General features: G+C 48.6%; 1 protein-coding gene across 1 annotated transcript in view; it reads left to right on the top strand.

Annotated features, from left to right (window-relative positions):
- The first annotated feature begins 4,033 nt into the window (after window positions 1–4,033).
- The window catches only part of LOC140268614 (dnaJ homolog subfamily B member 6-like), a 44,199-nt gene continuing 36,273 nt past the window's right edge, over window positions 4,034–11,959 (top strand). Inside the window, exons 1-2 of the mRNA XM_072363547.1 lie at window positions 4,034–4,211; window positions 9,527–9,629. Of these exons, the coding sequence (XP_072219648.1) occupies window positions 9,565–9,629 (65 nt within the window). The 5' untranslated portion in view covers window positions 4,034–4,211; window positions 9,527–9,564. The remainder of the gene's footprint in view (window positions 4,212–9,526; window positions 9,630–11,959) is intronic.

Here is an 11,959-nt window from a genome sequence, read left to right as displayed (position 1 = left end):
AAGTAGTGTAATTCAGATAATCATTTCAAAATAGTACATTTAATAATTCTTGCAAAGAATGTATAAAAAATTTAATATTGTTATGTTTCACAAAATAGAAAATGACAATAGAAGATGAATTTCAGAGTGGAGATGTCAATACTCACACTCAGAAAGTAGAGTCACACGGATGATCATATGAGAAATGTGACAAAAGATTTAACGAAGGGAAGCTTTTCAGCGAGTCTAACGGTTGAGGAATAAGCATTGATATAGTGTGTATATGCATATGTATATGTATTTGCATACAGGTTCCTTATCTTACGTTTACTTCAAGAAATACTGCTGGTGCTTGTGAATGGGAGTGTAAATATGAGATCTAATATCGGTAAATGATAATGACTATTAGATATACTACTAATAAGCTGAAGATATAAAGTCAAGGCTGATACCCAAGTCACAAATAGGTGCTTTAAGATCAGGTTTATTTGTCATGCCTACACATGAAATTTCAACAGGTCTGCACCTGTTGAACACACATGCACAGGGTCACACACTCATAAAGACAGATGCTATACACTGGAGCAGTGGGCAGCCATTCACAGTGCCTGGGGAGTGTGGGGATATGGTGCCTTCTGAAAGCATTGTCATGTGAAATACACCTGGAAAAGGAAAATGGAGCTGTGCTGGAGCACTGAATGTACTTAAGCAGAGACAGAACTAAATACAGCACGGTGTCTTTGAAGAAGAAACCTCACTCAAGGAAATTTGTTAGATTGAGCTATTGGAGGGATTTTCACTCTACAATAACAAGTGAGATACAATTCAGTGCAGAAAATGAGTGGGAAAAGGAAATATATGAAAGTGTCAGTTTTGGAAGATGGAGAGATTATACCTGTATTAGATAAAGAAAAGGGCTGATATGCTTGATATAGTAAGTAGATAGAGCAAATATATATATTGGGAACCAACTAGATGATTTACATACAGAAAGGAAACAGAACTGTTGAGAGATAATGGAGAGGGATCTGCTCTACATGCTGCCAAAACTCTAAATCAACTCAAATTATCCATCCATGCTAATGATTACACAGCAACAGGTCAAGATTCAATTCAATTCAATTCATGTTTTATTTATATAGCGCCAAATTACAACAAATGTCATCTCAAGGCACTTAAATAATAAAGTCCAATTCAAGCCAATTGGAATTCAATTCATTGTAATGATAATCCAATTAATTCATATAGAGCCAATTCAAAAAATAATATCCTAGCTAAGGAAACCAACAGATTGCACCGAAACTTGTCTTCAGTCCAATCTCCCGTGGAAAGGGTGTCTGCTTCCCGGACATTTACTGGCAGCTTATTCCACAAGAGAGGGGCCTGATAACTGAAGGCTCTGCCTCCCATTCTACTTTTAGAAACTCTGGGAACAACAAGTAAACCTGCAGTTTGGGAGCGAAGTGCTCTGTTAGGAAAATATCTTACAATGAGATCTTTAAGATATGATGGAGCTCGGTCATTAAGAGCTTTATATGTGAGGAGAAGAATCTTAAATTCTATTCTGAATTTAACAGGGAGCCAATGAAGAGAAGCTAAAACTGGAGAAACATGATCTCTCCTGTTAGTTCTCATCAGAACTCTGGCTGCAGCATTTTGGATCAGCTGGAGGCTTTTCAGAGAATATGTGGGACAGCCCAATAATAAAGAATTAGAGTAGTCCAATCTTGAAGTAACAAATGCATGAACTAGTTTCTCTGCATCACCCTGAGACAGGATGTTGCTGATTTTAGCAATATTACGAAGGTGAAAGAAGGCAGTCCTAGAAACCAGTTTTATATGTGTGTCAAATGATAAATTCTGGTCAAAAATAACTCCAAGGTTCCTCACTGTAGAACTAGAAGCCAAGGAAATACCATCTAGAAGAACTATATAACTAGATATAACATCTAGATATAACTAGAAGATGAATTGAGTTATACCATATTTCGTATTAAATGCAAATTATCATTCTAGGATTTTTTTGTATAAACTTTGGAGAGAGTTATTAATGCTTAAGATCTAGAAAACCGCTCTCATGTTAACTTTTGCTTAACCTGGGAGAGATTCAAACAACACTAGCAAGTACAGATTTGCTGTTTTATCCTTTTATTTGTGTAAATAGTTGGAGGATTTGGACTTAAGATAAAGAAACATTTTAGAACTCAAAAATCATTTGTCATCATATCAAAGCAGTTTTTGATGTATGCTGTTAAAATAGTGAGTAATAAAATAGAAAAATCTATATTTTCATGATGGAAGAATGGATGGCTGTTGCATTATTTGATACAGAATCACTTAAGACTCACTGTGGAGAGAAGACTTGTTCATTGAATCAATATTGTTGGTAGATTATATATTTGGATTTTAAATTTCCCATTAGATCCAAAGTTCAGAGTTAAATGTTTTAATTATCTGAAGAATTGAATATGGTTAATAGTATTCCACAGGGAATTTCATTCACTCATCAGTTCAGCGTTTTTTGTATTTTCTGAAATTTTGACCAGATTTTGTTTGTTTGTTCATGATATAGCTATCCAGAACAGAGGGAGGAATGATAAAACTGTACTGATGAGGGGTAATGAAGCTATTTCAAAAGTTGAATGATGGGTTTATGATCGGGGATTTAAGTTCTCACTAATTAAGTTCTGTTTTGTCACTAGGAGGAAGAAAATGTCGAGAAACAGTCATTGGAATTATATGGGCCGAATATGGGTAAAGTTAAGGAGTTTGAATATCTTGGAACGTGGCTTAAAGCAAAGAATACGTGGAAAGCGCATATCTAAAGTTTAGAAACAGGATTTAAGTTTGGTGCACACATTAGGCTTTTTGAAACATTGATGAATATTTCTTTTGTTGTTTGACACCTCAGAACAGTTATGGGTTGTTTAAAATCCTGGTTGAATATTTTTACAATGCTCCATTCCTGAACTACTGATTCAATGAGGAAAACTCCTTGATCGGTCACAGAGTGAATTGAGTCCACTTTCACTCTCTGCTTGGTTGTAGACTACATGAAAGGAGGGCTTAAATGCTTCCTAGTTAAAAATGAAGTTCTTAGAGTGTCTTTAATCTCTACTCAGAATAATTTAAGTAAAAAAAAGAAATATTTGTCCATGGAAACATAGCTACTGAAGTCTACAAAGCAATTTTTGAAATTCCTGTCCTGATCCACCATGGCTATTTCCTCACATTAGAGTAGATGTCATAATATTACATCCATTCATTTTCTATACCCACTTAATCCATTTCAGGGTCGCATTGGGACTGGTAGTTATCCCAGACGAGAGGCAGAATACACTCTGAACAGGTCATCAGGCCATCACAGGGCCACACAGAGATAAATGAGACAAACAACCATGCACAAACGAAACATGCATGTTTTTGGACTGTGGGAAGAAGCCGGAGTACCAAGAGAAAACCAGGGGAGAACATGCAAACACAGAAAGGCCCCATCAAGGATTTGAACCAGGAACCCTCTGACTATGAGAAGACAGAGCTAACTACCATGCAGCCATTCTAACATAAAGATGAGGAAAAAAGATGGCAGAATTCATCACATAAGCTTTTATTAAAAACTATTCACAGAAATACACAAATAGTTCAAAAGATCAGTAATTGTGTGGGATCAGGAGTTAATTTATGCCTGAACACAGCATGGAACAAAAAGTTTCATATATTTCAGTGATTTCTTCCATTTTTTTCTGTTTTTCTTATTAGGTTAATCCTCGAAAAAAATAATCCACACATGAAACAATGGCTTGTGGTCACTGAATAACAACCAACACAAAGGACACTTGACATGATTTTAAAATGTTCTGAGGTGACTTTTAAGAGGTCCCTAGAACATGAACATTCTGTCTGTCTATTGTAATTATGCTGCATATATGCATTAAATAATGCAAATTACATCTATGAAACGATGTCATCCTGGTAGATAAGCCGAGGAAACCTGTGGTGTATGTGCTATGCCTACTGAGTCCACCGGGCGGCGGTACAGCGCCTGTAACCTCGAGTAACCGTCGACATATTATGGCCGAAGAAGATGAAATAGCAATTAGATGTTGCTTATAATTTGAGAATCTAAAGACTACCGGACATGATTAACCGTTTATAGCTTCTGTGTAGCCTAATAATTGCCTGTGGGTCTGTCCTACACACCTGCCGACACCGCGGACACCTGACGATATTGGGTAGGGCTGCATTCATGATTTAATGTTTACGTCGCGCAGAGTTAAGCTAAGGTTCCAGCCAGTTTACGTTTGGTTCGGTGATACCACCTCAAACACAATCGTCTCAGTGACATGACCTTTTGCACTGGGGATGGGGTTGCTGTTTCACTTGTCATGGGTATTTTTTCAAACGCCACAGTTCCTGGTACTTTATGTTCTTTCGTTACACCGAGCAGCTGCAACCCTGCAAGGTTCAGGAAGGAAGCTGCATTGAATGAAATAGTACTTTATTCATCCCTAGGTAGGAAAAATTTGGGATTTTATGCTTAAAAAGATTTTTAAAAATGTCATGCAGAGGCATTGCGGTGGGCAGGAATAACATGTACTGTTTGTTGCTGAGGAGAGGAAGAAGCCTCTGACTGAAGTATTTTTTTAATCACTGTTTGATGTAGAAGTGTTGGTAGGCTGATGAACAGCTTGTGCAGCATTGTTCTTTTAACAACCAGCTCCAGGGTCCCCCCAGCAGTCCCCAAAGCAGTCTCCAGAACAGGCCCCCGAACAGGCTTCTGAGCAGTCCCCTGAGCTTCCCCTGGAGCAGTCCTCTCAGCGGTCCCTGAGCTTCCCCAGAGAAGTCCCTGGAGCAGGCTCCTGAGCAGGCCCCGGAGCAGTCCCCAAAGCAGGCCCCAAAGCAGGCTCCCGAGCAGTCACCTGGGCAGGCTCCCGAGCAGTCACCTGGGCAGGCTCCCGAGCAGTCACCAGGGCAGGCTCCCGAGCAGTCACCTGGGCAGGCCCCGGAGCAGTCCCCTGAGCTTCCCCAGAGAAGTCCCTGGAGCAGGCTCCTGAGCAGGCCCCGGAGCAGTCCCCAAAGCAGTCCCCAAAGCAGGCCCCAAAGCAGGCTCCCGAGCAGTCCCCTGAGCAGGCCCCGGAGCAGTCCCCTGAGCTTCCCCAGAGCAGTCCCCTGAGTAGGCTGCTGAGTAGTCCCCAGAACAGGCTCCTGAGCTTCCCCAGAGCAGACCTGTTAGAAAAATTCTCTGTAAAATTAGGCTCAGAGTCGCTGGATACGATTAATTAACACAAAACATTTATTTCTTGCAAGAAAGAGACAAGTCCGCACAAATCCACTCAACCTGTCGGGAAGACCGCTCAGAGTTGTCTCCCGACCAAATGGTGCTCCAGCTATTTATGTTGTTTATGCTTGCTGATCACACAATGTTATGAGAAAAGGCGCTTTTCTCACCATTCATTATTATGGGAAGGAACATTCAATGTTATGGGGAAAGGTGCTTCTCTCCCCATTCCTTGTTATGGGAAGGAACATAAGAGGTGCTTCTCACCAGTTAATATTATGGGAAAGACTAGTACCAGAGTCAAAACTCTTTTGCTTGAATCATAGAAGGTGAACAGATGGAGGGACTCTTCTGTCATAGTATAACTATATAATTTTTCCAACAAGACCCCGGGCAGTCACCTGGGCAGGCTCCCGAGCAGTCACCTGGGCAGGCTCCCGAGCAGTCTCCAGAACCTGCCTTCGAGCAGTCCCCTGAGCTTCCCCTGAGCAGGCTCTGGAGCAGTCCCCAGAGTAGGCCACGGAAAGTCCCCAGAGCAGGCTCCTGAGCAGTCCCCTGAAGTTCCCCAGAGCACCCCAGAGCAGTCTCCAGAGCAGGCCTTCGAGCAGTCCCCTGAGCTTCCCCAGAGAAGTCCCTGAGGAGGCCCCGGAGCAGGCTCCTGAGCAGTCCCCTGAATAGGCTGCTGAGCAGGCTCCCGAGCAGTCCCCTGAGCTTCCCAAAGCAGGCCCCTTAGTAGGCTGCTGAGTAGTCCCCAGAACAGCCCCTGAGCTTCCCCAGAGCAAACCCCGGAGCAGTCCGCTGAGCAGTCTCCAGAGCAGGCCCTCGAGCAGTCCCCAGAGCAGGCCCCGGAGCAGTCCCCAGAGCAGGCCCCGGAGCAGTCCCCAGAGCAGGCCCCGGAGCAGTCCCCAGAGCAGGCCCCGGAGCAGGCCCCGGAGCAGTCCGCTGAGCAGTCACCTGAGCAGGCTCCCGAGCAGTCACCTGAGCAGGCTCCCGAGCAGTCACCTGAGCAGGCTCCCGAGCAGTCACCTGGGCAGGCTCCCGAGCAGTCACCTGGGCAGGCCCCGGAGCAGTCCCCTGAGCTTCCCCAGAGAAGTCCCTGGAGCAAGCTCCAGAGCAGGCCCCGAGGCAGTCCCCAGAGCAGGCCCCGAGGCAGTCCCCAGAGCAGGCCCCGAGGCAGTCCCCAGAGCAGGCCCCGAGGCAGTCCCCAGAGCAGGCTCCTGAGCAGTCCCCTGAGCAGTCTCCAGAGCAGGCCCTCGAGCAGTCCCCTGAGCTTCCCCTGGAGCAGTCCTCTCAGCGGTCCCTGAGCTTCCCCAGAGAAGTCCCTGGAGCAGGCTCCTGAGCAGGCCCCGGAGCAGTCCCCAAAGCAGGCCCCAAAGCAGGCTCCAGAGCAGTCACCTGAGCAGGCTCCCGAGCAGTCACCTGGGCAGGCTCCCGAGCAGTCACCTGGGCAGGCTCCCGAGCAGTCACCTGGGCAGGCCCCGGAGCAGTCCCCTGAGCTTCCCCAGAGAAGTCCCTGGAGCAGGCTCCTGAGCAGGCCCCGGAGCAGTCCCCAAAGCAGGCCCCAAAGCAGGCTCCCGAGCAGTCCCCTGAGCAGGCCCCGGAGCAGTCCCCTGAGCAGGCCGCGGAGCAGTCCCCTGAGCAGGCCGCGGAGCAGTCCCCTGAGCAGGCCCCGGAGCAGTCCCCTGAGCTTCCCCAGAGCAGTCCCCTGAGTAGGCTGCTGAGTAGTCCCCAGAACAGGCTCCTGAGCTTCCCCGGAGCAGGCCCCTGAGTAGGCCCCGGAGAAGTCCCCAGAAAAGGCTCCTGAGCAGTCCCCTGAGGTTCCCCTGAGCAGGCCCGGAGCACCCCAGAGCAGTCCCCAGAGAAGTCCCCTGAGGAGGCCCCAGAGCAGGCTCCTGACCAGTCCCCTCAGCTGGCTCTTGAGCAGTCCCCTGAGCAGTCTGCAGAGCAGGCCCTCGAGCAGTCCCCTTGAGCTTCCCCAGAGCAGTCCCCTGAGCCGTCCCCTGAGTAGGCTGCTGAGTAGTAGCTCCTGAGCTTCCCCGGAGCAGTCTGCTGAGCAGTCTCCAGAGCAGGCCCTCGAGCAGTCCCCGGAGCAGTCCCCTGAGTAGGCTAATGAGCAGTCCCCAGAGCAAGCTCCCGAGCAGTCCCCTGAGCTTCCCCTGGAGCAGTCCTCTCAGCGGTCCCCTGAGCTTCCCCAGAGAAGTCCCCGGAGCAGGCTCCTGGGCAGGCCCCTGAGTAGGTTGCTGAGCAGTCCTCAGAACAGGCCCCGGAGCAGTCCCCTGAGCAGGCTCCTGAGCCGTCCCCTGAGCAGGCTCCTGAGCAGGCCCTTGAGCAGGCTCTTGAGCAGTCCCCTGAGCAGTCTCCAGAGCAGGCCCTCGAGCAGTCCCCTGAGCGGTCCCCTGAGCTGTCCCCTAAGTAGGCTTCTGAGTAGTCCCCAGAACAGGCCCCTGAGGTTCCCCGGAGCAGGCCCCTGAGGTTCCCCGGAGCAGGCCCCTGAGGTTCCCCGGAGCAGGCCCCTGAGGTTCCCCTGAGGAGGCCCTAGAGCAGGCTCCTGAGCAGTCCCCAGAGCAGTCCTCGGAGCAGTCCCCAGAGCAGGCCCCGGAGCAGTCCCCAGAGCAGGCCCCGAAGCAGTCCCCAGGGGACTGGTCCCCGGAACAGGCTCCTGAGCTTCCCCAGAGCAAACCCCGGAGCAGTCCGCTGAGCAGTCTCCAGAGCAGGCCCTCGAGCAGTCACCTGAACAGTCACCTGAGCAGGCCCCCGAGCAGTGTCCAGAGCCTGCCCTCGAGCAGCCCCCTGAGCTTCCCCTGAGCAGGCTCCGGAGCAGTTCCCAGAGTAGGCCACGGAGAAGTTCCCAGAGCAGGCTCCAGAGCAGGCCACGGAGAAGTCCCCAGAGCAGGCCCCAGACCAGTCCCCAGAACAGGCTCCTGAGCTTCCCCAGAGCAAACTCCGGAGCAGTCCGCTGAGCAGTCTCCAGAGCAGGCCCTCGAGCAGTCACCTGAGCATGCTCCAGAGCAGGCCACGGAGAAGTCCCCAGAGCAGTCCCCTGAGTAGGCTTCTGAGCAGTCTCTAGAGCAGGCCCCGGAGCAGTCCCCAGAGTAGGCCCCGGAGCATTCCCCAGAGCAGGCTCCAGAGCAGTCCCCTGAGCTTCCCCTGGAACAGTCCCCAGAGCAGGCTCCGGAGCAGTCCCCTGAGCTTCCCCTGGAGCAGTCTCCTGATTAGGTCACGGAGAAGTCCCCAGAGCAGTCCCCTGAGTAGGCTGCTGAGCAGGCCCCAGAGCAGTCCCTTGAGCTTCCCCTGGAGCAGTCCCCTCAGCGGTCCCCTGAGCTTCCCCAGAGAAGTCCCCGGAGCAGTCCCCAGAACAGGCCCCTGAGGTTCCCCAGAGCAGTCCCCTGAGTAGGCTGCTGAGTAGTCCCCAGAACAGGCTCCTGAGCTTCCCCAGAGCTGTCCCCTGAGTAGGCTGCTGAGTAGTCCCCAGAACAGGCTCCTGAGCTTCCCCAGAGCAGTCCCCTGAGTAGGCTTCTGAGTAGTCCCCAGAACAGGCTCCTGAGCTTCCCCAGAGCAGACCCCGGAGCAGTCCGCTGAGCAGTCTCCAGAGCAGTGTCTTCAGTCTTCAGTGTGTTTAAAATGAGCGGATTGTTTCCCACACTATGTCACAAAGCGATTGACTGGCAGCTCTAGCTCAGAATGTAGAGCAGTCGCCTGCCAACAGGCCAGCTTGCCCCGGCCACATGTCAACAGTTTCCACAGCTCCAGCAGCCAAAGTCACTGTTATCTGAAATGATGAACTGGGCTTTTCAGAATTAAGCTCAACTGCTCCTTTTTCGTTTTCAGTCATGCACTCTTATATGGAGTCTTACCTACCACCAGTCATCTTCAGTGGTTGCCCTCCAGTTTTCTAGATGTCAGCTGCTCTGGTAAAAGTTTTGACGAGTGGGAAACATGAACTTGTTGTGAGCACAGGACAATCCACCTGCTGGTCATTTCTGCCTGGCACACATCAAACAGCGCTATTGTGTTGGCTGCAGGGTCTTCAGCTGCAGGGCCTTCAGCTGCAGGGCCTTCAGCTGCAGACCATGAAGTCTCTGACATTTTATGCTGTTCTCCTAAAACTGTAAGCAGGAAGAATCAGTGCCACAAGTTGAAGAAGTTGGCCGGAAGCCTCAGTGGGTAGTAGATGCTTGTTTGTGAAAGGCAGAGTTCAGACTGCCTGTCTTAGACACAGATTTGCTTTTTGATTGTCCAGTAACATTCGTCGGTGCTTTGCTCTTTCAGGTGCATCAGGGTTGCTGAAGCGTCTTCATCCCCTGATCATGGTGGAGTACTACCAGATTTTAGGTGTACGGAGGGATGCATCTGCAGATGACATAAAGAAAGCGTGAGTTCCTAAAGTTTTAAAATGTTTACTGTGGTGAAATGCTTTAGAATGTGAACACAGAGGTTCTGTGTTCGCTAAAGGTATTTGACTACAGACATAAAGCCAGTCTGAGTAAAGCTATCAGAGATGTGACTGGAAACTTGTTTCATGTGTTAGTCAAGAACTGCTTAAAAATGCTAAAAGCCACAGAAGCAAATGTTTTAGTGAATTGTGGAGTTGGACTGTTGAGCTCAGGATGCAGAGGGATAAAGTAGATGGATAGAAGAAGAGATTCACTGCTGCGGCTGCTGGCTCTCAGAAGCACAAACAAAGAAACCTCCGACTGTCGACTCGAGGCAGGAGTCTATAAATGATTGAGTAAGGGAAAAAATGGAAACATCCATCCATTTATTATCTTCTGCTTACCTGAGCTTGGATCACAGAGGCAACAGGTTTAGGAGAAAAATCCAGACATCCGTCTCCCCAGCAACACGAGGAGGAGCTGGAGAGTGTTGTCGAGGAGCAGCGGCTCTACCCTGAGCTCCCTCCGGATGGTGGAGCTCCTCCCCCTATCTCTGAGGCTGAGCCCAGCCCCCCTCTGAAGGAAACTCATTTCAGCCGCTTGTATCCACGACCTCATTCTTTGGGTCAGAACCCAGATCTGTGAGCACAAGTGAGGGTTGGAACAAAGATGGAGCAGGAACCTGAAAGCTTCTCCTTCCGGCTCAGCTCCCTCTTCACCAAACGGACCGGAGCAGCGCCCTCATTACTGCTGACGAAGCCCTGATCCGTCTGTCCATCTCTGACTCCAACTCACCATCACTGAAAACAAGGTCCAGAGATGCTGAAACTCCTCCAGCTGAGGCAGAGACTCATCCCGACCCGGAGGGAGCACTCCACCTTTTTCCTGTTCAGAACCATGGCCTCGGATCTGGAAGAGCTGACTTTCATTCTGGCTGCTTCACTCACAGCTTTGAACAGCTCCAGAGCAGTTGAAGGTCATGACTTGAAGAAGCCATCAGAACCACGTCATCTGCTGAAAGCAGAGATGTAACCCTGAGGCTCCCAAACCAGACGCCCTCCTCTCCTTAACAAAATCCTATGAAAATTCAAACGGGAAGTTCAAGGAACTTCAGCGCATGCTGTGAACAAGCTCGACTTTGTGCTGAGAATGTGGCTCTTTGTTTGGTTATACAGGGACCAAAGCGCTGGTGACATCCTCTCATGATTTAATCCTGAGTTCTAAATCTGATATCCTTGAACTTTCCCTCTTTTTCTTATTTGATGAAAAAGAGATTATTTTGCCTCTGCTTTTCCGGCTTCCCAGAGAGTACAAGCTGACATTCCTGGCAGGCTATTATTTTTATATTTTGAATAGATAAATTAACTATTAGAAAGCTACCTTCTGGATCTGTAACTGTGTTGTGTACGGTGAAATGTACTCTTCTACTTATCAGAATGTCTGGAGTTGTAACTGTGCTGTGGTGAGAACATCAGCTGATGTCTTTGATAAATTAGTCTCTGACTATAGATCATTCAATCTGTTGGAGATTGTTCATTTTTGTTTGTGCATGCAGTAAATTTGTGTTTGTGTTAGCGTATGCTGGTGTGTGTCAGCGCACCGTCAGTGCTGTAGACGTGTTGTGTGTGGTGTAGAAATCTCTGTGTAACATCAATAAAGTGAAAATGCAGCAAAATGGTAAATGAAGAAAGAAAAGAAGAACCACGCAAAAGAGTAAAAGTGCGAGACCGAACAAACCCAAATAATCCAATATGGCCAACAGTTAGCAGCATTTTGTGCTGTCCAGGCTCTAAAATGTTCTAATGTGCCTGAACTGTGAATTAAGTAGGTTATTGCGGATTTGAGGTGGTGTTCACTGCAGCCAGAGGCTGCACCTGTTGCTGGCTGAACTCGCCTCATTGCGACTTCTTTTGGAGCTTGAAGATGTTTTGGTAGACTGAGTCTGACGATCCGGTTAAAAATCCATCAGGCTGTTCAGACTTTCTTCACTGTGCTCCAGAGTGTTTGAGATGGGGCCCTTTTTCAAAAAGAAAATCTAATTAATTAGAGATTAAGAGATCAGATTTATTTGTCATGCATACATGCAAACACACGAAATGTGTCCTCCGCCTTTAACCCATCCAGGTTGGCACCTGTTGACACGAACATGCACAGGGTCACACACTCATAGAGACAGACAACATACACTGGAGAGGTGGGCAGCCATTCACAGTGCCCGGGGAGCATGGGGGGTACGGTACCTTGCTCAAGGGCACCTCAGCCGTGGTGGATTGGTGAGAACCTTTTGAGCGGTGAGAGTGGGGTTCGAACCATCAACCGTCATTACTGG

This window comes from Leuresthes tenuis, unplaced genomic scaffold, assembly GCF_036924035.1.
Source record: "Leuresthes tenuis unplaced genomic scaffold, fLeuTen1.0.hap1 SCAF_14, whole genome shotgun sequence".
In the NCBI taxonomy this organism is placed as follows: Eukaryota; Metazoa; Chordata; class Actinopteri; order Atheriniformes; family Atherinopsidae; genus Leuresthes; species Leuresthes tenuis.
Note: the sequence above shows the minus strand (reverse complement) of the source record. Positions and strands in the feature narration are given on the sequence as shown.